The sequence below is a fragment of the Danio rerio genome, chromosome 25 (assembly GCF_052040795.2).
Source record: "Danio rerio strain M-AB ecotype USA chromosome 25, GRCz13ab, whole genome shotgun sequence".
NCBI classification, from domain to species: Eukaryota; Metazoa; Chordata; class Actinopteri; order Cypriniformes; family Danionidae; genus Danio; species Danio rerio.
The window spans coordinates 24699540-24727525 of record NC_141045.1 but is presented as its reverse complement, the minus strand read 5'-3'; the positions used below and the strand labels follow the sequence as shown (position 1 = coordinate 24727525).

The 27986-nt window shown below is 36.0% G+C and overlaps 3 protein-coding genes across 4 annotated transcripts in view; 2 read left to right on the top strand and 1 right to left on the bottom strand.

Moving 5' to 3' along the window:
* LOC147837707 (uncharacterized) overlaps positions 1-11068 on the top strand; it is an 838558-nt gene extending 827490 nt beyond the window's left edge. Inside the window, exon 3 of the transcript XR_015945721.1 lies at positions 10955-11068. The gene's annotated coding sequence lies outside the window, so the exon portion shown is untranslated. The remainder of the gene's footprint in view (positions 1-10954) is intronic.
* LOC147830877 (uncharacterized) overlaps positions 1-27986 on the top strand; it is a 187132-nt gene that overhangs the window by 16189 nt on the left and 142957 nt on the right. The window lies entirely within an intron of this gene.
* osbpl5 (oxysterol binding protein-like 5) overlaps positions 1-27986 on the bottom strand; it is a 95802-nt gene that overhangs the window by 42493 nt on the left and 25323 nt on the right. For both annotated transcript variants that reach the window (XM_087312366.1, XM_087312365.1), the window contains 3 exons: positions 8244-8400; positions 4270-4343; positions 1777-1857 (listed from right to left, as the gene is read on the bottom strand). In XM_087312366.1, the coding sequence (XP_087168492.1) occupies positions 1777-1857; positions 4270-4343; positions 8244-8379 (291 nt within the window). In that variant the 5' untranslated portion in view covers positions 8380-8400. The remainder of the gene's footprint in view (positions 1-1776; positions 1858-4269; positions 4344-8243; positions 8401-27986) is intronic.

The following is a 27986-nucleotide window of genomic DNA, read 5'->3' as shown; positions in this document are numbered from 1 at the left end:
ATAAAACATATGCTGGATAAGTTGGTGGTTCATACCGCTGTGGCAACCCCAGATTATTAAAGGGACTATGCCAAAAAGAAAATGAATGAATGAATAGAAGTAAATGGGAAGATCAGATTATTGATTAGCAATATTTTCCAAAATAACAACAGAAGAAAAAAAAAAAACTTTAGCTTTGAAAAAGGAGCTTGAATAAATAGTCTACTTTAATTCACATTTAAGTCAAATTTAGCTCTATAAATGTACTTTATTTAACATTTTCAACTTCATTGCAGTCATTTTCGCAACCCAAAAATTCTAATTTCATCACTATTGTATTTTACTTATTTACTATTACAGTTTTTTTAGTTACTATAAAAGTATATATAATTATTATGATTATTGTTATTATTATACTGCAAATATAACTGTTATTAGTAGTGGTGTAACAGATCACAAATCTCACAGTTCGGATCACATTATGGTTTCTTAGTCACGGGTTGGATCATTTTTCGGATCAGCCAAAAAGATGAGACAAATGGCATTTGCTTTTCATTTATTACAAATTACAGTACTGCAAGAAACCTTTGGTTTCATTAAATAAAATAAATAATTAATCAGCTGAACAAAAATAAATAGTAAAATATTCAGTACTGTGAAAAATTCACTGTTACTACTACTGTTGCTGATTATGCTAAATGTTTACATTTAATATTATAATTTGTACAACCCATATTTATTTTTAGTCTCATTTTCAATAAATGATTAAGTTATTAACTCACAACTTCACGTTTCATTGCTAGATAATCATATATGAAGAATTATTCAGTGGCATATATTTTTGATGGCTGGTTATGTAATTGCTGCCTACAACTTTCATTTTTGAGCACATCATAAACATCAGTGGTTTTATATAAAGTATAAAACGTTATCCCAGTACTTCTGTGTTATTTGACTATTTGTAACTTCAAAACCAACTCAAAGGACTAAAGACTGAAACTATTTCTTGATTTTTTGCGTTTTTCAAACACCAATTTAAACGCAGCAATTTTAAGGAATAATAAACATATGCAAATCACCATCATTTATAATTTATGTTGCGTGGGTGTTGAGATCCAGATCTTTTAATGAAAAACCATGCATTAATGCAGGCTAAACTGTACTGACAGAAAACACCTTAATAACACCTAATAACCTAAGAAACCCAGCACATCCCGAATAACCAAACACAACTTCTTTCATCACCATTATATTTTATGTTGATTTTAAATACATTTTAATTGGATTTTTTTTCTCCTTTTGTTATCTCCTTTTTCTCATTTCAGTCAAAAATTTATATTTTGTGATTTGAATGAGGCGAGAGACGATATCTCTGCAATAGTGACAAATTTAAAATTAATCTACAAGAAAAAAATATAAATCTGGAGGGTCACATGTGTTCTGAACAGTGGGTTGTGATCCATAAAAATCAAGGACCAACCATGATCTGTTACACCCCAAGTTATTAGTATCTATAAAATTAGTAATCTATAAATTGCAGTCTATATTAGTATCTATAAAAGTTAGTAGTATCTAGAAAACTGGTAGACGTTTAAGCAAGAAAAAAAAAATCTAATTACATATTTTGATACATTTGTTTTCACTGTTTAGTTAAAAACAGTGCCTGAAAGTGTCCACCTGTTGACTGGCACTGTACGTGACACTGTGAACGAGCTGCTGCTTAAAAAAGAAAAAAAGAAAAAAAAAGAAAAAAAAAGTGGGTCAGGAACTCAGTCTTGAGTGGGAAGCAAATCATACCTTAAGCGATTCTTTCCTTGCCAGCTTCTCCGTGGGCGAAGAAGACTCCTTCTCCAAACCAATAAACATCCTGGATTCTGACTGAAATGAGAAAAAGGAGATAACAAAAAGTAAAAATCCAAGAAAAATCCAATTAAAATATATTTAAAATCAACATTTTTCCTTTTCTAACATATGTCCAAGGGCGTAATATGAACAATTCATCAATGCACATTATTACATTTTAACTTACTTGATGGCAGCTGAAATATTTCCACTGAATATCTTGTTTCAAAAATAAGATAATAAAACAGGTTGCAAATGCAGTTTCATATTGACTTTAAAATGTCCTACCATAATAATAATAATAATAAAATTAATAATAATATTTTAAGTAATCTAAAAAAAATTTAATACAAATGAAGCTACTTCCAGCCACAACTCTCAGGCAAACTGCAAAAGCCACCCAGCTAAATGTAGCAGGTTTGTTTGGTCAGCTGTGGTTGTCAGTTCAAAATATCCAAAATATGGAGAAGACAGCTTTCCTTCTAAACCTCCAAACCCAATGATGCACAGAGTTGAGCAATGAATAACAACAGAAATGATATTTCATTGCAACAAATTACCAATAGCAAATTTTCTTTCTTTGCGAGTCTTAACCTATGTAATACAGATGCACAATAAACGCTTCAACATTGATATCGCAATGTGCACAATAGTCACATAGTATGATATGCAATTTTCAGTCTGAATTATAGTTATAGTATAGAATTGTATTTAATTACAGTATTTATACTAAATTTATATGATTTACTGCACGTCTTGTTACAAATATCTAAATTTCAAAGCGAAAACACAACCCCACTGGCAGATAATTGTTTTAAAGAGCCCCTATTATGGGTTTTTGAAGATGACCTTCCATGCAGTGTGTAACACAGCACTAAGTGAATGAAAACATCCAGCTGATTTTTAAATCCGAAAGTGCACCATGTTTAAAAATATTGCTTCTTTAACGAAACAGTCAACTCAGAGTCGAATAAATGAATTGTGTTGGTTCGGATCTTTCGCTTGAACGTGTCGACGTCGATATGGTACATCACCAAATATGCAGTTCCAGATCATGATAATGTGAACACGCTTTCCCTTCAGACACTAGCGGAGCGCAGGTCTGATCAAGATCCGAAGATGACGATCACAAAAAGATGGAGATTTGGCTGCGGGGAATAAAGGGTTAAAGTTCTACATTTAAAGGGTTAAAAAGGCTTTAAATCTAAATTTTTCCAGAATTATGTAGCCCTACTACATAACATTTTAAAGTAGTGTAATATATACGTTTCTAAATTTCAATGTTACATTTTTATAATGTTTTAATTGTATTGTTATACACAGTATAGGCAAGTATACACAGTATGAACTGTGTACTGTAAAGCTCTTGTCAAGCTCTAACAAAGTCCCATACAACAACAGTCTTTTCTAATCCTTCCTTTAACAAATGGCCAATGAATCCTCAGTTGTAAGCATGTAGATTGTTGAAGCACTCATCAGAAAAATGACAGGAACACAGCACAAGGCTGGGGCTATAATGCTGAGGTATTTTAGCCAAAATAAACTTTAACCACAGACTCTTCACAGCCTCATCTTTGGGTAGGGAAAATAACACATACTTTCCCTCTCACTTCAGAGCACAATGTCTACGCAACTTGATTCATCTGGGATCTGCTATAGTGTTTGTCTTCCGCTTTTTCTTTCTACAGTGTTTGCGGGTGGGGCTGCGGGTTTCAATTTTCCCGGGTCTGCATGCACAACAAATGGGCGATGCTTGAGTTCTGTATCGACTTCAAGCCGACACGGCTTCGTTACAAAGATGATTCATTTAAACCACTCTGAGTTGACTCTTTTCTAAATGAATCATCCGTTTTGAATACAGTGCACTTTCAGATTTAAGCCTTAGCTGGATATTTCGCTTCACTTAGAGCTGTGTTACACACTACATGGTAGGTCATTTTCAAAAACACATAATAGGGGCTCTTTAATGCTATTTGTTTTTTCAGGCCAATACAGGTTAATACATTAAAGCTGCATTAGATCTTTGTGGATTATATTTAAATGTCTCATATAGGCAAATGAATAACAGGCTATTACTGTCATATATTCACCCATTAAAACAGATGCGTATATACTGTCATATATTTACCCATACAGGCAGATGTGTGCCTGAGACATGAGCTCTGATTTTACTAAAAGCTTTTATCGGCAGTTTGGAAAGTGGAATGAAATAAGTGAGACTGTGACTTTTGACATGCGCTAATTGCGTCGCATCTACATTTGCAGAGAGTTATTTAATCTTTCACTTAGCAGCATTTTGGAAAGAAAGGTAAACTTTTAAGCAGAGTGAAATAACAGATGTGTTATGGAAATGTTCTTCAAACAGCAAGGACGGGATGTTTTCTTTCCTCGTCTGCAATATTATTTTGTGATATTCCATGCAGGCAGTAAACAAGAAGATTAACGTACCACACTGCTGGGCGAACGGGCCGGGCTGACCTCGTCCCTCAGTAAGGGCAAACCGTTCCGCTCCGTTTCATTACCTGCAGAACACACACATGACCACGCACGCACACACACACCCACACCAGCACACAAACATCTCATTACTATCAGAAAAAAAACATGAGCGATCATTGGGATGATGAATAAAGATGTTCAGTTAAGGAATAAGTGAAAATATTGGACGTCTGAGACGGTGATGCGGCTGTCAAGTATTTCAAGACATTTGTCACGCTTGTCAGCTTTTTGTCCTCTGTATAGTGCTAGTTTCTGAAGATAATGACACATGATATCCTTGGATGATAATATCAGTGTCACAGTATTGTGATTACAGTTCTAAAATATGTTCTTTTTAAATGTCTGTGTAAACTTTTTTGCTTAATTAAACGCTATACATCTTATTTTAAGAAACATTTCAAATATTTTGGAACAGTAAACATGTCAGGCTAAATAATTCAAATAAATCACTGACTTCTGCTATCTTCATTAGTTTCAAAAGCATAGATTTTTTACCAATTTCATCCAAAGCCTTCTGTTTTGATTCGATTTTTGACTGTTGTAGGCTGTGAAGTCATTTGAAATAACCGACATTGCTCAGCGTAGTAATGTGGAACAGTAGTGTGGTCAAAAAACCTGCCTGGAACTACTTTAGCTAGGGTGAATTTCCCAAACAACAACATAACTCGTGGCTGATCATAGTATGATGCATTGTTTGGGAATAGAACGATGCAGTGACGAGTGTTTCTCGAAAAAGTTTCGCTGTCGCAGGTCCATCGTTTGAACCACGTTAGTTATAACGGAAAACGTCCTTAATGAAGCTCTAAATAGGATGAAATAATGTAAACGGCACATAAAGGGCCTATGTTTCCTTTAAAAATATTATTGAGAACATTCCATATTTTATTCTAAAACATTAAACAACTTCGGAGTTTGATTGTTGGAATGTTCTAAATAAATAGGGCATAGGGGGGATAATTGGGAATAGAACACAACCAGGAGCTATGATTCTAACTACAACAATTCTAGAGGTGTAGTTGCAAATGTACAAGTTTGTGACGCAGTTTGCGAATGTTTGTTGGAACAATGGATTTGGGAATCACTAAATCAACAAACAATGTTTGTAATGGCAAATGTTTGTTAGTTGGCTAACGATGTTTTTTAGAAACTCACTCATGTGCGTTTATCTGAAAATAACTGCACACCTCAGGCCTTATTCACATAGAATGCCCATTTCCATTCTAATGTGCTACTTTTCTATTGTTACGTACTTGATGGAAGTGCGTGACAGCTACGCTTGTGTGTTTTTGAAGCAACATGATCAAGAGCACTGCATTCTTAAAACTCTGTGTCAAGTTGAAAAGACTTTATCTATTACAAGCAGTAAGACAGCTCAATGTCAGTTCCGAAGCAGTAGACCAAGAAAAACTCAGACAAGCATTGCAAGTTTCAGTTTACAGTCACCCAGTGGCCATGTCTGAATATCCTCGATCTCTATGCTCTTCTTTCTGTGAGTTTTAGATGATTTAGATGATTTTTGCATTCTGTACCTGCTTAAAAAAAAAAAAAAAAAAAAACTAAAATGAGCTTTAAAAAACATGAGACACAAGCATAACGGTCATGCATTTCAATTAAGCATGACCAGCCTGGTTTTAGAGGGGTTTTGCCCATTTACAGACTGGTTCCAGCCTGGTCTTAGCTGGTCAGGCTGGGAGATGATCAACTAAAACCAGCTTGACCAGCCTAGCCAGGATGGGAGACCAGTCAAAACCTTCTATGTCCAGCTTAAACAAGACTTGTCAAGCTGGGTTTAGCTCAACATTTTGACAGCCTGACCAGCTAAGACCGAGAAATGGCTGTAACCAGTCTGGAAATGGCCAAAACCCCTCTAAAACCAGGCTGGTCAACCAGCTTAGGCTGGTTAAAGCTGTTCAACAGACAACTGAAATAAAGCATTCAAGTGAACTGTAAATAACTGATTTCACACTAGCTTTTCTAAAAAATGTCCTTTACTAATTTATTTAGTCTGTGTTGTTTGAAGCACAGATTCAATCTAGATTGTTTTAGGTATTGCTACAACTGCTTCAGTAGCCAGCTACATATTAAAAATGTTAAATATTTACAAAACAGTTATGGTATAATTTTAAACAAAATCAAACCAAAGCTAAATTTTGGAAATCTATACTGCATCTGAAATTGCCTACTAATCGAGTAAGTATTAAATTTGAATACACTACACAAACTTCACAAAGTAGGAAAACATTTTGTCTTTTTCACACGCAAGTTCATTATTTTCAATAGAGTCGTACGCACATTGGGAGAGGTGCACGCACTCAGCGCCCTCCAGTTGCACACAGTAAATATTCTCATGTTGTAGTGGTGAGAGTTGGCGTGGCTTTTAGTACAATGTAAACAAAGATACATTAGATAAATTTTTACAAATGTTTAAATTGATTATGTAAGTATGAACGCAGATAATAACAGCTCAGTTAAATTCTTAGCTAATATTTAGCTTAAATTAACATTAGACAAATACTATTATTTATTTATTCTTATTTTTTATTTATTTATTAATTGTTCTGCCATTTATTTTTATTGTGAAATTATCTTAATTATTATTATTAGCTTAAATCAAAAACTTTTTCTCATTTATTTTGAAGTCCAAAAAGAGAAATGGACTTTTGTTTGCTTTTTATTAACATTTTGTGCTGTATTTGGTTAATGAGTAGCAATAAACAACACTTTTTCTAAACTTTTTTAGAAAAAGATTTTCTAAACTAGTCGTGTTTTGAATTTAATAAACACATAATAATTGCAATAATCGTGAAACCATGATTATTCTTAAGACTATAATTGCACAACCAAAATCTATTATCGTTGCATACCTAATTGTTACGCAGTTTAAAACACAACATATGAATGTGTCTGAATGTAGAAGAAGCCTACTTGAGCATTACACTTAATTTGTTGTGCTTCGAAATACAACATTTGAATATGTTTGTAAAAAAAGTATAATGCAGTGATGTTATGTAGTTTCAAAATACAGCATATTAACGTTTTTAATGTAGAAAAAGCCAATGTGGGTGTTTTAAGGAGCAAAAATACAGCATATGGGCTCTTATATTGCTGTTGTGTCATCACTTATATAGTCATATCTCTGGCTCCTCGTTTGGGATGCTTTTTATGAACTGGCCCCCATGGCAAACTAATTGAACAGCCCTGATCAAGTGTATATATCCATGTAGAGTGGAATTTTTTTCAATATATTTATTATTTTTGGTTGTTTCAATGCATTTCACTGTAGTGTTCTGTTTTTGACTTGATGCATATTGTTGCTATGTGGTTGCTAAGATGTTTTGAATAGTTTCTTTCAAGCTGTTATGCAATTTTAGCTGGTTGTCTGGTCATGGCAAAGTACTTAAGGCATTCTGGGTGACTTCCATTAAGTCAGTAATCAAATCCAGACAATAAGTGATTCCCTATGATTCTCGCTCACAGACTCTCCTTCGGCTTATTCCCTGCTTTATCAGGGAATGAACCATCAATTTCTTTGGCAATATATTTTATTGGCCTTCTAGTCACAATTCAGCACAGAGAGTACAACCCTCAGTACCAGGAAACACCCATACACTGAGGAAACCCACATGTAGATGGGAAGAACATGCAAACTGCAGAGAAAGGCTTCCTGGTCCAGTCAGCACTCGAACTAGTGACCAACTTGCTTTGAGGCAACCATGCTAACCACTTATCCACCATGCCGTCCTTATTTTCTCTATAATAATCAGTTCCACTCTAATATACTTCATATTGAAAAAGCTAAATATACAGTTTGACAAACAGTTCTTGAATTTCTAACCTATTTTTCAAAAGTAGTAAGCTACTATTGGTATCTCTTGAGCTTGAAGGACGCAGCGTTTCCACACATTTAGGAATAGAATGGATACCTGGGCTGAGCGGGTACAGTTCATTGTCTCCTCCATAGGACAAGTTGCGGGTCAGCACACGGGGGTCGATCTTAGGAGGTGACGTGGCTGTGGGACAGAGAGAGAACCGCCTGCGGAACAAGTTCTCCTCCTTCATTGTACCAGCCAGTCTGTCCACCTGGAGGACACAAGACGAAAAATCAATACTGTCTGTAGTAGAAACATAAGTATAAAGCACCAAGATATTAAAAGATCACATCACAGACATACAGCTGAGGGCAAAATCTCTGGTGGACAGTAGCAGACTCCAAAATGAGAAGAAGATCTACATGAGATTATTCATAAGCAAATATTATAATTATTATGAACGTAAACATTAGGTGAGCAGGTTGCATTGTAACCAGATGTCCTAACAACACATTATGTGACAAGATAAGCAGTGATAAACAATTTGGTTTTCACCAGACGAAACACGAGAGAAATTTAAATACAGCCATTCAGAAGCACAGAATAGTGCACTAACTACACTCCAATGAAATGCCATATTTTATAATCTAATTAAAACATAGTAAACCTCTTTAACATTATAAAATGTACATGCTGAATGCTGAATCACTGATATGTGATGGCTTGTACAGTCACAGTTCTAAAATTTCAAACAGTTCATTTTATTTTCAAGATCTGAGGTGAACTATCTGCTGCTGCTTTCAGTAGTATGGCAATAAATGTCATGTAAAATGGCATTCCAACTCACATTACTAGCATTTCACACCGAATAAAGCACATGAGATGTACCTGATGTAATTATTGTCATGGTTTTCTGTTGTTTAGCTACAAGCCATTTCTAAAATATAAATTTCAGGTGATGATTACAACAAAAACTCCATTTATCTGGAAAATATTGCTTCTATCGTGTGCCGTTGCTTTTATTTAAGACATGACTTAAATCGGTCTTAAATCTGCCTTTAAGCTTGATAGTGTTGTCAATCTGGCAACCTCCGGTTGCATGTTTTTCCAACCCAGCTCTTAAACTCTGGAAAAGCCTACCTGATAATTTCCGCGGCTCAAACACACTCTCGTAGTTCAAAGCTACATTAAAGACTTATCTTTTTAATAAAGCATACACTCAGTAAATCACTTAACGGCATGATGCATGAATGTGCTCCACGCAGGTTTTTGCATATTTGAGATTTGGCTCAAAATGTAAAAAAAAAAATATTAACACAACTGCTTTTTTAGAGCTTTCAAGAGGTCCATGCAGGATAAAGAAATGTTTAACTATTTACTCCATTTTTAATAATGAAAATAATTATATTCATTCTAGTCATGTGTGAAAGTGCAACTTCACGTTACACAAATGAATATTATTGCTGAGGGATACTGCTGAACAGAAGATATAGTTAATCACTAAATAATTGTCGGTGTGTGTGAGCAAATGCATGTATCCGGGCCAACTTGGATGAAAATGCTTCCAGAAAGTTTATGCAACAAAAATGGATGATAAATGAGAAATCAATCAATCTATCAATCTATCTATCTATCTATCTTCAAACTATCTATCTTCGACTGTTTTAATCTATCTATCTATCTATCTATCTATCTATCTATCTATCTATCTATCTATCTATCTATCTATCTATCTATCTATCTATCTATCTATCTATCTATCTATCTATCTGTCTATCTATCTGTCTATCTATCTGTCTATCTATCATTTCAGGGACACAAGTCTAGTAGCTGCCTCTGCCTACTGAAGTAATTAAAGCCTAAGAAAGAAAACATCAAATATTCAAAGACTGAGCCAGATGCATTCCCTTGATATTCGAGTTAGAAATGTGGGGTTGCAAAATGGAAGATTTTAGGTTACATAAGTTGAAGCTATTTTAAAAAAGGAAGTCTATGTAACATGGGCTTTTAGTTGTGGAGCATCTGAATCAAGTTCCCAGCGTCATTCCTTCTCATGAAAAGGAGCTAAAAATAGTCTCTCTGCTGCAATGTAGGTCTGTGGAGGGTGGGGTGGAGGGGGGGTGGTCTCCATCTTTAAGGTGCACAGTTACAAACCCCACTCTACCTCTCTTTCTCTTACTAGAGCTCTGCAGGGGTAATTAACCCCGCCCTGCATGTGGTCAGGCATTCTGCTGAACCAATCACAGTGCAGAGCCACTGCTTGAGGGCAGGACGGATAGATTTAATTGGCCGTGCATCTGGCTGCTGTTCAGTTTTGCTCTGTTTACAAGACAATGAACCGCAGACAGAGGAAAGCACATCTTGTATAAACTAAACAAACATTATAACTGCGAAAAAATCCATGCAAGACAATTATATCTGTTTATTCGTCATTGTTAAAGGAACTACATTTACATGCGTGTGTTTTATCCAAATCTCATATGATTTGAAGTCAAAATTATTAGTCCTTCTGCATTATTAACCCCTCTGTATGAGTTTCCCCAATTTATGTTTGTTTCAACATATGTCTAAATTATTTTATAATAATTTTAATAACTAACTTCTAACAACTGTTCTTTTATCATGATGAAAATCTGGGGTAATCATGCAAGTCATTGATTAGATTAGATTAGATTAGATTCAACTTTATTGTCATTACACATGTACAAGTAGAATGCAACGAAATGCAGTTTAGGTCTAACCAGCAGTACAATAGCAGCAAGTGCAGGATACAGGAATAAGTTATAAAGTGCAGTTATAGAAAAAAACTATGGTGATATTTACAGATGGATGTACTATGAACATTATATACAGGTTGGATAAGCTATGAGCAGATTTACAATATATGAATATATGTGCAGGTTGCTATTAATAATCAGTAGTGTGCAGATAGATAAACAATGTATAACAATGGTTAATTCTGTTAATATAAATGAATATATCACAAATATTGTACAGCTAAATTAGTACATAATGTTGAAACACAGGCTTACTGTGAAAACGTGCCCCCTTATACATTTAAGGAAAGCGTGAATTATGTAGCCAGAGTTTCGAATGGCTACAGGGTGGTATGACTCCACCAACGACTTCTGTTTATTTTCGTGCTACCAGCTGACCAATTACCTCCATGTAGACGGCTTTTCTACTGTTACCAGTTTGCCCAGTAGCTTGCCACGTATGTCGGCAGACTTGAGGTGCATGGAGGTGTTGACCACGACAAAGAGGTTTGAATCTGGTAAAGAATGGTTCAAGAAAGCAAACAAAAGGCAAAAAATAAAATAAAGAAGTAAATAACAGGGTGAGAATCTAAAAGTGGTTCAAAGGAGAGTAGGGGATCTGTCGGATGGTCAGTTGGTCAACATCGGCCTCTGGTGGATTTCCACGAGAAGAGCAAGTGCGAATGGCACTTGCAAGAGAAATTTGACACCTGAAAAAGCATACACAGCTTGTACACTTTTGTGTCTTCAGAATGGGTTTCAGCTCAAAACACCCATCAGATTATATATTTTACCCTTAAAACGTTGGAATTTTTGCTTTGAACACATTGTAGCTGTTTTTGTTGCCTGTGCCTTTAATGCTAGTTCTCCCTGCCCACCATTCCCACGTGCCTGTCAGAGAATGCCTAAATCTCTGGCTGCGTCAGATAAACAGCACAGTGAAAGACATGAAGGAAGCAGATCTCATGTTATGTTTGTGAGAAATACTACAGTAAGAACTTTCCCAATAATTATTTGATGTATTTGTTGTGGAGCTCATTCAAGCCTTTCTGTGATGATGAGTCACACACAATGTGGTTACAAAGGTTACGCGGACACACACACACACACACGCGCACACACACACACACACACACGCGCGCACACACACACACGTTAATATCCACTGCTGTATGGATATCCGTTATGTTACAGTTTTTCTCCATTGGTTTGGCTCATTTTTTTGAAACAGAAATTACATTCTCAAAACTCTTAAGATCATTTGGCAAAACAGTGTTACAGTTTAGCACAACACTATAGCTCACTTGCAAAAGCTCATTCCTTTCCCAAAACAGTTCACTCATGTGTCAAAACTAAATTTTCTTTTCATTTAAACAGTCAGTGCCTCCAAAACGCTTCGTCCCTTAAGCATTGTGTAAGCATTGTGTAAACAAAAAAAAAATGTTTAGATGTTTTTTCATAATGGCAAAGAACCCCACCTTGTTCACCTTACAGTCTTAGCCCAGTCCTTCACTGACAATGGTTACTTTAATGTTTTTGTCAAGCTAACAGAATACAAGCATGTATAAAACTGAAAAAAAGAAAAAGTAATAGGTAAGAGCAGCATCCAAGGTTTGACGTCACACATTGCACTCATACTGCCAAATAAATGGTAACTCCTTTTTTATTGTAATGATCGGTTTTAACACATTTTATCTGTTTTCATCAGTTTTTTATCATTTGTTTTTAGTTTTCTTATACTTGTCTCTTTTATTCCTGTTTATGTAAAGCACTTTGAATTGCCACTGTGTATGAAATGTGCTATATAAATAAACTTGCCTTGCCTTGATCAATCACACACAAAAGTAACTTCCACATTTAGAGCAAAAAGAATAAATAATTGTAATAAATTGTAATCAAATGTTCCAAGGATTTAACTACTATATGGTATTCATGGTATTATGGTCTTGACTAATTTTGACAATTGAACAGACTATTGTGCATGTAATGACTTATGCAATGAAATGACGCTGACACATTTCGGAGAGAACAACCATTAGACTGAGAATTAACAATTAGTTTTGATCAACAAGATCTATTCACTGCTAAATGTGGGCTACCTGTACTTAATCATTTGCAAACATGTACTTAGACATTTGCAGTTTGATGAAATGAATGAGAAATTCAAGTCTGTTTTGAACAATTGCCAAGTGGTTTGGAGGTTTGTCCATGTTGTTTTGAGAATGTAATTTCTGTTTCGAGAAATGAGCCAAACCAATGGAGAAAAACTGTAAATGTACAAAATTAACCTGACCCGGTCCATAAACCGGGATTGAAGCATCTTCTTATATAAATTCACTGACATACAGCTGTGGTGATAAATACGGTAAAATCTCTGTGATTCATTACAAATGCACTGTTTTAAAAACGTTTTAAAATTGTGAAACTCATTCTTGATCACATTTAATGATGATTAATGATCACAGAGCTCTTGACAGATCTTTTAATCCCGGTTGCTTTGCGCACGTCCTGTCTTATTGATGTGATAATATCGATATGATAATATTGATATGATTATATGCATTTCTATGGAGACATGTTAATATGCAGCTGTCAATCAATTCTGTGGGCGGGAAAACCGCATGTTTATATCACTTCAATATGACTGTTTACACACTATACCTACACACAGTTCTGTCTAAACAGCTTACAAAAGATGATTTTCATCATAGGTACCCTTTAAACAAGTAGTTTGAACAAGTTGCAAAGAATATTTTTTGAAGTGTTAAAAGCTTTTCTTTAAAGTTATATCATAGTTTTTCAAAATCATATTAACATGATAAACTAAACTGAATCCAAACTGAACTGTGTAATATTAGATGAAATCTCTGTGAATGTCTTTTGTGTCCGCATGGCACAAAGGCCTGACTGATGGAGCATGTGGCGTTCCATGGTCTTATTAGGCATTTCAAAAGCTCATTTATTGATGTGACACTTTCCACTCAGAAACAGACATGGCTAATAATTATTGCAATTCTAAATTTAACAAAATGCCATACTCAATTTTACACTGAGACAAGCGGGTGCATTTTCAGGAGCTGGGGCATAAAAAGTCTAACAGTGGTTGGCAATAAAAGTGCCAGGAAAATAATAGACGGTCATAATTCATACAAAAAAAAAAAAAAAAAAAAAAAAAAACGGCCTGAAGTTTTACAGACGAGTCATTTATTTTCTTGTGACAGCCTTGGAAGTTTTAGATTTACAGACTGTAAAAGAAGGGCTTGTGTGCGTCTGATTTCGGTGAGCCATTGTTTAGATGTTTCCATTCATAACTGGCAGCCATCGTGATGTTGATGAGGGTTTTGACCTTACATGCCTGCACTATGATCCACTCCAGTAATCTTTAAACATAGCTGGGTAAATGAATAGTAGAAAAGCAGAAAAGAACAACAAGAGCGATGCCAAGCCACCTTCGAGCCTGAGCCTAACCAGCGTCCTCTTGTGACCCAGAAACTCTTGATTTAGAGTCTGGCACTCCACAGCAGCTTCAAAACACTCCCTACTGAGATTTCAGGGGGGGGAAAAAACGTTCTCCTGGCGGCTGACATCTTTAATCGCTTCTTAACAAAGCCAGCAAAGAGACTAAATCCCAAGAGAGGTTAATGTAGCTAGTGCGGCTATGACAAATGAATGGATTCCAGTGTGAAAGTAGAATGAAGCTGGATGCTTCTTAGTTCAGACTATGGCAAAAATGCAATCTCGATAATTATTTTCTTTATTGAATGATAACTATATATATTTCGATACAAGTTGTGAATGCTTCCACTTTTAAAAGGGTATCTGCACCATGACTGACGGCGGATACTGCTGGCAAGAAAGAGAACTGCTGGCGAGAAAGTGAAACGAGCGTGCTAAACAATATTGGGTGATGCAGCATGACCTATTTTCGGCCAATTATGTTCAGTGACCAAAAATTTGTTGAATCTCTACAATTAACACAAATAAAGATTCCTGTTGTTGCATATTTCTGCTGTGTGATCGGCTCTGATGCTGCGTTCACACCAGACACGGCACGCGTGAATAAATCGCGATAGTCGCACGTAAATAGACGGGTGAACATTTTGAGTTCCCTCGCTTCATTTGTGTGTCAAATACGCTTTATTCGCACATCAAATACACTTCATAATAGATGCGAACAATAGACAAGCTCCTAATTGGTTAATGGGGTGCAAATGTCTGCTGAGGTTTTTCAACTCAACAAGTTGCGTTAATCGCGCAAAACGTTCAACTCGCACCTATTTATTTGCGCGAATTACGCCGCAGGATGTGCAGTCACGACTTTGCATTGACTTAACATGTAAATCATTCGTGCTTGACACTTCTTCCCTGTCTGGTTTGAACGCAGCATTAGGATCTATTTCGAGTAAAAATGTCCAGAGCTTATCATCGTTATCATAAATTTTATTGTGATTTAATATGATATTGTTTATCAGCCCAGCCCTAGACTCTTATAGACCAATGATTTATTTTCAGATTCATTAGATTTACTCATTTTATTAAGGTAAGTGGTTGCAAACAATGTGTATGGGCTGAATTTAAACAAACAAATAAAATTTAGTAATCAAATTAATTTGTTTGTTTAAATTCAGTAAAAAAGGAGTAAATCTAATGAATCATTTTTTCACTGTATTTTCTTTCCCGGCAGACAGACAATATCATAAGACATTAATATTAGGTTAGACTTAGGTCGCCAGCATCTAAGAAAAATGTTATTTTGATGTCCAATAACAACGTGAAATGACATGGATTTTTGTTGATTTTGGGTTGTGTTGGAAAGTGACCAAAATCCAACTTCGAGTCAACATCTTAAACCAACGTCATGTTGATGTCAAACACTGACATTTATTCAACAGGTATGGCAACCAAAATCCAACGTTTGATAGAGAACATTTTGGTAACGTCGGTTGGGTAACATCGTTGGTTCCGTTGGAGAGTAACTAAAATGTCTTGACTGTCCGACGATGGACATTGACCTGACGTTTCCAAACAAAATCCAACATCCCACGACGTTGGGGTACAACATCAATCTGACATCATGTTGATGTTATGTGCCTGTTGGGTTAAAACAATTTATAGCCTGCAGAATATAGATGTTGTGCAAATGCATATAATATCCCTGAGGTGTTTCAATGTTCAGATTTTTTATGTTGTTTACATGTTTAACAAGGGTTGATAATAGACTTAAAGGTGCCATAGAATGGAAATCTGGATATTTCTAGCATAGCTAAATAATTAGAGTTCAGTACATGGAAATCACATACTGTACCATAGGGCTGGGGAATTAATCGAAAAATCGTTGAAATCGATATTGAGAGCCTATAATCAATCAAAAGTTTTCCTGGTCAATTATTTCAATTATTTCCCCTGCCGTGTGTGGAGTCCTGTGACCCCGCTCTGTTTATACTTCTGCGTCAAGCACAAGCACATGGTCCAGGGCAGCCATACCCCTGACCGTGGCTAATGCGCACCTCACAAAAAAATTAACTACACGTTATGACGATGTGTAGAGCAAGATCTATGATTGGTTGGCTTGATAACGGTAATCTGCTTAGGCAGCATGGAGAGCAGCGAATCCATTGAAGTACTGTAAGTGTTTACAAGTGTTAGAAACGTTAGTTGTGTGTTAAATTATGATTAAAGTTGATGCAGGTCTGCCGGTTCCCAACTCTAAAAAAGATACTTGTATATTAAAGTAGCATTCAGAATAGGTTTGTGCAGATAGACGATGCCATCGTCCATCACCAATGGCCGACAAACTTCACGATGCTGAGCCAGCATCGAGATCCATTACCCCACCCCACATTTATATTGATATATAACTTGTCATTTGCATGTCATCTTAATAGCAATAACAGTCTCTTCATCAGCTGTGTTAAATCTTACATAAAGCTGCCACTTGCACAGCTGACAGCATCGTGAGGATTAAATGAAGGATTATACATCACCTCTTATGCTTAAAATGTGTAGATTCAGTGGCAGACGATGTTACCTTCAAACCTTGTCCCACAGACTTTACAGTGAATGGCTTTAGTAATTTTTTTACCGGACTTGAAACACTGGAAGCCTTTTATCCACTCTTGGAAAAGTGTGAATGGTGCAATAGCATTCACCACATGATCACTAATAAGATCTGCCATTATTAGTAACTTTAGGTAAATCGGTTTTTATTATTCATTATTCTGTTATTGTTATTTTCATTCTCTTGTCTTCAGCATTTCACATTTTGGCTGTTGTAGCTCCTGTCACCTAAAGGCAAAAGTCATTGACTGAGTGATTGACAGCTGATATAAACCAATCATTTGCGTTCAGTTCTAGAGCAGTGAGCCAAAAAGAAGAGCACAAAGGCGGGGCAAGCATTGCAGGCTTTTTTACTACAGCAAGTTCACATAACAACTGTTTTGATCTGTTCCTGATTGCTGCGTTTGGCGTTTTTAGGTGCAAAGATGCATTCTGCATAAATATCTCCTAAATCTGCGCAAGCGAAGAGGACTTTGCAGTGAAAACAATGAAGTCTCACTGCCTATTCATGCCAGAGTCCCGTGGAAAAAAGTGATTGACAGGTGGTCATTTGTTTGTAACTTTATTTATTTATGGTTTGGTTATGGGTAAAGCAAAGACCATGTGGGTCAGGTAGTGAAAACGGTAGGCTACAATTAATTAATTCGTTATGAATTAATTGATATTTAACGACCACCCCCATCCTCAACCTACGACGACGATGTCATCGTCCATCGCGATGTTTCACATTAGACATCGTACGATGCCAAATTGGTCAACATCGCCCAACCCTAATTCAGAAAAAACCAAAACACTCACAAAGAACCCTGACACAAAAGAACATAAAAAACCTACTGCCGGCTAGCGTTTCGGAACTGTTATTGCAGAGCAACACAAACAGCACGTGGGACAAACATTACATTACATTAAAATATTTGTTTACAGAAGATGAAATAAATGTACTGTTATATTATAATGTTATAAAATATTATTTACAGGATAAACAAAAGTGATTTCATTTAGAAGATATACTGCTTATTTTCTACTTTTACAGTTTTTCTCGATAGCTTGGATGCAGTTGTCAACTGAAACTCCACATTTTCAAAACAGTTAACACACAGGCCTAAACAGCAGCACTCATGGTCAAAATGATACATTTTGCTTGCAAAAGGCACATATCGTGTCAAAACATTTAAAATATGAAACAAAAGCTAGTTTCACCTTCAAACAACACAACTTGCAAACAGATATATGAGCTCTAATCATTAAACAATGGTCAACAAAATACAAAATACAGAAGTCAGTGCACCACCATTGCTTGTCATTGTAGCCTATTGCCAATGTCATTTGTTGTCTTTCTATTTGGGCTGTCAAATTTGCCTTTTTGCAAAGAATTGGATCCAGAATAAGAAATGCTTTGATTAAATTTATATTGAATTCATGACAATTTTTAAACTGTGGCTGAAAACTGAAATACTGTAAAAACAGACAAAAGTAATAAAATACTGTAAATATTAAAGAAAACACATTTTAACAAATTTACAGTCAAATCTATTTGGAGTATAGGACATATAGACACTATTGACCTCCTTCATCCATGCTGGCACAGAACAACACAGACCTTAAATCATTTATATTAGGTTTGCAGACTGATTGCTAATTGAAGACTTGAGTGTAGGAGTGTCAAACCGGTGCTTCAGTGAATTCAAACTGATCTTGGTATTGTCTAATGGTTAGGAATAGATGGTTTCTGTTTGGTTACCATAGCTAAAACAATTGAGTTTGGACTGCTTGAATGACATCCGTGTTAACTGTTTGATAAAATGGTGAGGAAAATGTGTCAACCCAATGAGAAAGGGTTTACACATTTGCAAGACCTGTCTTCTGCTCTGCTGGGATAGTGAAAATGAAAATGAAGTGGAACCTAGTTTCTTTAACCAGGTCAAAGCAAACAAGAAAAACTGTAATATGCAAATATATATATATTTTTTTTTTAAAAGTGCAAGTTTTTTTTCAGTTTTTTTTTAAGAAAAAGTGACTGTTGGACTGCAATGTGTGTCTAATTTCAGTTGTTCATAATTGACGTTCAATAATCATAGATAGTAAATTTTAAAATTATTTTAAAATCAAGTAATGCGCTCTTAATTCAAAGTGAGCATTTTTACAGTACAAAACTTGCTTGTGAACTATGAAGTAAAAAAATAAATAAATAATCGTTCATTAATGGTAATCGAGTTAAAAATTTTCAATTAACTGAAATTTTGATTTTAGGTCAAAACACCCAGCCCTACTGTACCATGAGTCTCAAGCACCACGTTTTACTCATTCTCATGTAGATACTGTGAGTGTAAAACCCAAGTGAAATAACATGACAACTTATATAATATAGTTAATCCAACAATAAAGAGAATAGGTGATGCGGGCAGATTCTGAGGAAAGCTTAATGAACATGGAGATATAAACAGATGAGATCATGCAAGAAATTATTTTGACCTTTACCAACACCAAACAAAGAGGAGAAGACCTCAAGGCTTAAATACAAATGGGATACTCAACAGAAGCAGCATCAGGCGTGACTCAATTATAAACCATGATAACAAACAATACATGATAAACATTGTATATTTGAGGAAACCTACTGTATATGTATTCAACAGGTGATAAAAATTGCAGACATACAGAATATTTCATTATTTTGATATATACTTTAACATCATTAATAATGCTGGAGGGTGAAGAAGTGGCGCAGTAGGTAGTGCTGTCGCCTCGCAGCAAGAAGGTCGCTGGTTCGAGGTTCGAGCCTTGGCTCAGTTGGCGTTTCTGTGGGGAGTTTGCATGTTCTCCCTGCGTACGCATGGGTTTCCTCCGAGTGCTCCAGTTTCCCGCACAGTCCAAAGACATGCGGTACAGGTGAATTGCAAAGACTAAATTGTCTGTAGCATATGAGTGTGTGTGTGTCCACGTCCACACACACGCACGTGTGTGTGTGTGGATGTTTCCCAGAGATGGGTTGCGGCTGGAAGGGCATCCGCTGCGGAAAAACTTGCTGGATAAGTTGGCGCTTCATTCCGCTGTGGCGACCCCGGATTAACAAAGAGACTAAGCCGACAAGAAAATGAATGAATGAATAATAATGCTGGAGGTGCCTGGCAACTTGAAAAAGTTGGGGAAAAAAACAAAAAAAACACTGGTGGGAAAAGAGTTAAATGCAATTTTTATACTAAATGCTTTAAAAAATATATGGGAGAGAGGGGACGAAAGTACCATTTTTTATAAAAACTTAATTTTAAAACAATATTTCAGACAGAAATGTACATCTGCTGTGGTTACTAACTCATAAGTGTGGTTTAATAATATCAGATGGTATTTTTTACAAATCAGCTTCAAAATAATGTAACTTTTAACATAAAATGCACAGTTACATTTGCCCCTGTCCATATTGACAAAATTAACACATGGGTGGGTCAAAAGTACCATGATAATGTATGATAAATTTACAGGCTTGGTTTATTTAAATCTGACTATGGCCTTGTTAATACGATAACTGCAAACATTTTTTGTAATTTAATTTTTAAAATGGATCATGCCGATTCATCAAATATATATAAAAAAATATCCCAACAATAAAAATTTTAAAATATTTATAATTATTATTATTATGATTGCCAATATGCATTTCTTTTTATGAACACATCTGAGTTCAAACACTGCAAACTCTAATGTGGAAGTGACAAATAAGGTTTGTCTATTAGCAGTGAGACATAAATAACAGTGTTACTTTTGTCTTAACAGGAACTCTTGCCATTTAAACCCGATTTACTTTTAAACTGAAAACAATGCAAACTTAAGGATGTGTTATTGCACTAAACAACTTGTAGATTGATCATTAGTTTGACACATGAAAAGTGAAACACAACCTGTAATACGGAAAAGTACTCCTAAAAATAATTTACTTTCTACATTAAAAACTAAAATTTGGACCTAACCACAGGACACAGTGATGAAATCACATGATATTTGGCACCTCTGTCCAAATATATAATAAATATATAAATATAATATGCTCAGAGCTACATGCAGAATGTGCTGTATAGCCTGGGCACAGTGAAAATAGCTTTGTGACTTTCGTCCCTGCTCTCCCCTAAGTTTTCACTGTCACAATTGCTTGATTGCTATGTTACTATATATTTTTTTTTAAGTTCAAGCACTATTTTTAAGTTTACGATGTTCTAATATTGTGCTTATCTTATATAAACTGCATTGCTAAACTGTTTTTGCAATGGTTTATTTTGATTTTATTTTGAGTTTAATATAAACATATTTTAATCACACTCTTTGTATTTTGTCTAAATGCAAGCGACCATTAGTTACTTAATGTGTCAAGGGTGGATAACGACAACAAACTTATGTGACAACTCTAGAGTGTGTATGTGAAGTTTTAGCAAAAAATACCCCACAAATAATGTTTAATAATCCTTTGAAACTGCACCCTTTTGGACTTTGAACCAAATTGTGTTGTTTTAGTGACTGTCACTTTAAATTGCTCTTTTTAAAAGAGGGTGGAGCTTTAAACGCCAATATTTCAGCATAGTGGTAGATTAAAAAACAAGACTAATGTCCTATACTCATGAGGGAAAGATTGTCACTAATGGGTGGGATTGTACACTCACCGGCCAATTTATTAGGTACACCTGTCCAACTGCACATTAACACAAATTTCTAATCAGCCAATCACATGGCAGCAACTCAATGCATTCAGTCATGTAGACATGGTCAAGACGATCTGCTACAGTTCAAACTCAGCTTAAAAATGGGGAAGAAAGGTGATTAAAGTGACTTTGAATGTGGCATGGTTGTTTGTGCATTTTAGAAATTGTTGATCTGCTGGGATTTTCACGCACAACCATCTCTAGGGTTTACATAGAATGGTGCCAAAAAGAGAAAATATCCAGTAAGTGACAGTTCTGTGGGCGCCTTGATGACGCGGATTTCCCCTCTGTGCAAGAGGAGATTGCCAATCAAAGTGTTTCTGCAGACCATTTTTTACAAAACATGTTCTGGATAAGTTTTATAAAGGAACTAAGCCGAAAAGAAAATTAATGAATAAATGTTCGCCTACCGTGTGGTGTCAGTAACCCCAAATTATCCACAATTTTGCACATTTTCCACATCAGGTGTGTAAAACAAATACTGGATAAGTTGGCGGTTCATTCCGCTGTGGTAACCCCTGATTAATAAAGGGACTAAGCCAAAAAGAAAATGCATGAATGAATGAATCAATGAACAAAAGATAAATCTTGGTAATGTGAACACACCAAACATCATAAATATGACTACCAAGCTTAATTTACACCTTAAAGTTCGACTTGAATGCACTTTACAGCAGAAGAGAGCTACAGGAACAAAAAAAACAACAGAACTTTCCTCACCGCCAGATAACTTAGCCTTAATCGAAACAATTTCAACCTCACGTTTCCACCCATCCAATATCCGTTTATTTTGTGACATGATAACTAAGTGAAAATCTGTCTTTGGATCAATGGACTACCCCGTGTCTGACCGGAGTTCATGCCGCTTTCAGCTAATCTCCAACATAACTGGGCTTTTAATCCAACTCCAAGCGCTGGATTTAGGGCCTAGCCAAATGACCTATTTACTAATGTTGGAACCACAGCAGCAGACAGACCATGGCATATCTCATGAGACAAGGTCTCCAACATGCATAGCGTGGTGACCTCATTTCCATTATAAAGGGCTTTAGCTGTATGAGGTGCAACCGAAGCTTCCACTCAAGCAGAAAGAAACACACGGGACTGGGTGAAATGTAAACAAAGTCAGACATTTTGAAATGTACCGATGGATGTAGTGTGGAGATGAAAACCAATCGATGCTCATATTTGTCGTGGATATTAATTCGAACATAGTATTTAATTTTTGTATATTTTAATGGGTTTATAATCTTAGTAATAAGTAATAGCTTTTTAAATGATTTTCCTTTTCATTTGACGTCACTTACAGTAATACCTCTTGCATTCCCCCACCCCAGTATAATAAAATCCACTTCAATACATTTAATACCATAGAGTCATAGTAAAGTCAATGTTTATATGTAATTAAATTTTAATGTATTTTGCATAAATTAAGGCTATAATACACTGTAAAAAATATTGGTAAATTAGTAGTATTCTGTATTTTGTCTTATTTTCCCCATTTATTTATGCTTTTAAATTGCCTTATGGGACCTTGATCTTTCTTCTAACAACTTTTAACCTTGAAAATTTTGAAAAAAGTTTATAAGAGATATATTGTCTGAGTTAGTGTTGTGCACTCACCAGCCACTTTATTAGGTACACCTGTCTAACTGCTTGTCCAAATTTCTAATCAGCCAATCATAGGTGGCAACTTAATGCAATTAGGCATGTACACATGGTCAAGATGATCTACTACATTTCAAACTGAGCATCAGAATGGGGAAGAAAGGTGATTTAAGGGATTTTGAATGAGGCATGATTGTTGATGCCAAACGGACTGGTCTGAGTATTTCTGAAACTGCTGATCTACTAGAATTTTCATGCATAAACATCTCTAGGGTTTACAGAGAATGTCCGAAAAAGAGAAAGTATTTAGTGAGCGGCACTTCTCTGGGCGCAAATGCCTTGTTGATGCCAGAAGTCAGAGGAGAATGGCCAGACTGGTTCCAGCTGATAGAAAGACAACATCATTTAATAAAAACTACTCGTTAAAACTGAGGTATGCAAAAGAGCATCTCTGAATGCACAACATATCCAACCTTGAGGCGGATGCGCTACAGCAGCAGAACACCACACTGAGTGGCACTCCTGTCAGCTAAGAACAGGAAACTGAGGCTACATTCCACACAGGCTCACCAAATTGGACAATAGACGATTTGGAAAACAGTGTCTGGTCAGATAAGTCTTGATTTCTGCTGCCACATTTGGATGGTAGGGTCAGAATTTGGCATCAACAACATGAAAGCATGGATCTATCCAGCCTTGTATCAACGGTTCAGGCTGGTGGTGGGGGTGTAATGGTGTGGGGAATATTTACGTAGCACACTTTGGGCCCATTAGTACCACTTGAGCCTCGTGTCAACACCACAGCCTACCTAAGTATTGTTGCTGACCATGTCCATCCATTTATGACCACAGTGTACCTATCTTCTGATGGCTACTTCCAGCAGGATAACGCTCCATGTCATAAAGTGCAAATCATCTCAGACTGATTTCTTGAACTCGACAATGAGTTCACAGTACTCAAATGGCCTACACAGTCACCAGAACTCAATCCAATAGAGCACCTTTGAGGTGTGGTGGAACGGGAGATTTGGATTATGGATGCACAGCCGACAAATCTCCAGCAACTGCGAGATGCTGTCATGTCAATACTAACCAAAATCTCTGAGGAATATTTACAGTACTTTATTAAATCTTTGCCATGAAGGATTAAGTCAGTTATGAAGGTAAAAGGGGGTTCAAACCGGTACTAGTAAGGTGTACTTAGGTGTACATTTTCTGTTACTTTACAGACTTCGAGATCATCAAGATTCCAGTATATTATTTCTCATACATGATATTAATTTAAACTACTACAATGTCAAGAATTCATTCATTTTCTTGTCGGCTTAGTCCCTTTATTAAACCGCCAACTTATCCAGCAAGTTTTTACGCAACGGATGGCCTTCCAGCCACAACCCATCTCTAGGAAACATCCTGTTCATTCACCTGTACCGCATGTCTTTGGAGCACCCGGAGGAAACCCACGCGAAGGCAGGGAGACCATGCAATTTCCACACAAAAACGCCAACTGACCCGAGGTTCGAACCAGCGACCCAGCAACCTTCTTGCTGTGAGGTGACAGCACTACCTACTGCGCCACTGCCTCGCCCAATGTCAAGAATCATTCTTAAAAATATCTTCTTTTGTGTTCAACAGAAACTCAAACAAGCCTTTAAAAAGCAGAGAGTGAGTAAACAATGGCAAAATGGCACTTTTTATGATATCTATACCTTTAAAAATAAATTTATCTTGGTAAAACTCGTCTCAAAGGTTCTCAAAGGCTGACTCAGAGGTTAAAAAATATATGCCATCAAGGCATGGTGTTGGGTTTCTTAAACAAATGGGAAAAAAAAAATCATGATTTTAAACAGGTTAAACAGGCTCAAGGTACCTGATACTACTCCTGACAAAGCGATTCCTTATTTTAGTACCTCAGTCTGGCTGAAGTTTGAGTCTAAAAGTTCTCAAGTGTACTAAATGAAGATCAGGGTGGTATTTTTGGGCCCTCACATGGGGGAAAGTCTAAAAACACTGGCTTCCCACTGAGCAGCCTCTTTAAATAGACTGACAGCATGGCCTCTGCGCTTTCAGCTCCACTAATGATGTGTTCTGCCTTGTGGGCGACCATGACCAATAACAAGGTCACTGAGGGCTAGCTTGTACCTTCATCCTGGGGGCTGAATGTGTTCAGTCCTACTTTCTTGTCTGAAAAGCAGCAATTAAAGCTCCTTGAGAAGCTTGATTGGGTGCTATTCAGGGACACAACCACTATGGCACCAATCAAATGTTGTTCCGGAAGGCCAGGGTAAACCTTGGATATTTTGACTGCACTGCCAAAGGGTCGGCAAAGTCCTTAAGAAGCAGGAAACAAAGCCTAGTTTGAAAAGTATTAAAAGAGACAGTTCACTTTAAAATGGCTTTCAGTATGTCACTATTTATCCACCTTGTTTCCAATTACACTGCTAAACATGCCTCACACCTTACCCTACTCTTAAACCTACTCATACCCCACTCCAAGAGCACCAGAAGAGTTCTGCAATATATTATGAACACAGCAAGTACATTGAACTTTTATTTTGATGTAAGCACATAGTAGTTAACGCCAATTACAGTCATAAAAAGTGGGACCGAAATTTAGCAGCATTCAGATTTGAGCTATACCCAGAATTGCTACCGATACCCTCACTCACTATTTACAACATTAGTCCACTAAAAACAGCATACCTCAACAGTCCACGCAAAAGAATGAATCAAAATGAGTATGTGAATTTGAGTGCTGTATTATTTGTGATTTGCTGGATGATAAACCCTTCAAACGATTAGATTGTCAATTTCTCAGTCAGACCTTGTGATCCACAGAATAACATAAGAGAAGAAAAGACAATGACAAATGTGCAGTTTTGGATGAACTACTCTTCTGAGATTTTGAGAAAAATCAAACAACATGCTTTGAACTCTATATTTGTGAACTAACGATGTATTTTGAAACTAGGACCATTTAGACAACTGCTGAGGTAGAGGCTTTAGGCTGAGTTTTATTTATTCAACGGCGTGTTAGGCTTTAGAGACCAGCTAATGGCACCGTGTCTGTACCTCCGCACTATTTTGAGCAGGTTGTGTCTTTCCACCACAACACTACATCATATCACACACTCCATTTAACACAGACTTTTATGAGTCTTATGTAGGTCAAAGCAAATGAGCACGAATTTAAAGACTTCCGTAAAAGATCTCGCACCACCTCTCATAGCCTCATTTCTACAGCTTCTCGAGGTCTACAAAATTACACCTTGTTTCCTATCCTTCCAGTAAACATTGTACAGTAATCAGCACTAATTGCAATCAGCGCTAAATATAATCAACATCTAATAACAAATGTCTGGATTAGAGAATTGCCGTTAATGCACTTCAAATATGCAAGTGCAATCTGGGCATTTTAGTTGATTCACTTTATTTTCCATTTCACCTTGTGAACCTTCAGCTATCACTTCCGTTGAATGTTATCAGTGCATTCCGACATCCTGCTGATAAGACATAAATACAATAACAATAAAACTGTAAATTCCAATCGTGCTTATTGCGCTGACTGATGATTTCAATGTTTTATAATTTATATAAAATTGTTTGATAATTGATAATGGACACATTATAATATTATAGTAAAAAACTGCATTATTAGAGAGCATTAAAATATATATAGATGTCAAATATTTAATATACAGACTACCTATGAAATAAACTATACATTTTTGTCCCATTTCGACCATTTGTGACATTTTGAGAGAAAATTGGCCAAATGCTTCCTTTTATATAGTAAACAAATTTAAATACTTTGCTTAAAATTTCTATAATAATATATTTTTCTACATATTTTTGCGAATTGTGCAAACTTAAAAATAATTGCTTTAGGCATTTGATGACACACAAGACTCAGATGGAGGGCAAGAAGTGATTCTTCTACATAGGATTTGCTCTCAGAACATCAAAATGTTTAACCTAAAATGTAGTAATAAAAATATAAGTACTGTGTTTCAGTCAAAGAAAAGAATCACTCAAAGGTGAAAATAGGGGGGCTAATAATTTTGACTTCTACTGTATATATGTATATATATATATATATATATATATATATATATATATATATATATATATATATATATATATATATATATATATATATATATATATATATATATGTATAAAATAGGTGGGCAAGACAATATTTTTAAAATCTAGATTAATCTAGAAAAAAAATGGCTTATTTGAATTCTGCCGAAGGCATTCAGGGTTTGTGTGCTACCCAAATCTTTGAGAATGGGTTTTTCAAGCCAGGTGGCACATTAGACTAGGGGCTCATCTCCTGATTTCATTATGGAAACACAAACTGCTTAAGAAACTGTTCTACTATAATAATTGGTGATAAAAAAAAAGTTCAATAAGATGTTCATGTGTTTACTAACTGGTTATTTAGTTCAACATAAATTTTGAACTGTAGGCCTCAAAACAGCGATTTTTGATCACCTTAATCTGACTAAAGACTAAACAGAAATGGAATAAGGACATGTGGAGTATGCATATATTAGTGGCATTATTGAAGTAAATACCACGATCAGTAAACACCGTCATGTAGGATTTTTCGCCATATTTTCCAACAAAATCCCCACACAAAGCTGTCCGTAAAGGAGCGCGCGCACACACACGCACGCACGCACACACGCACACGCACGCACACTCACACGCAAACACACACGCAAACACACACGCAAACA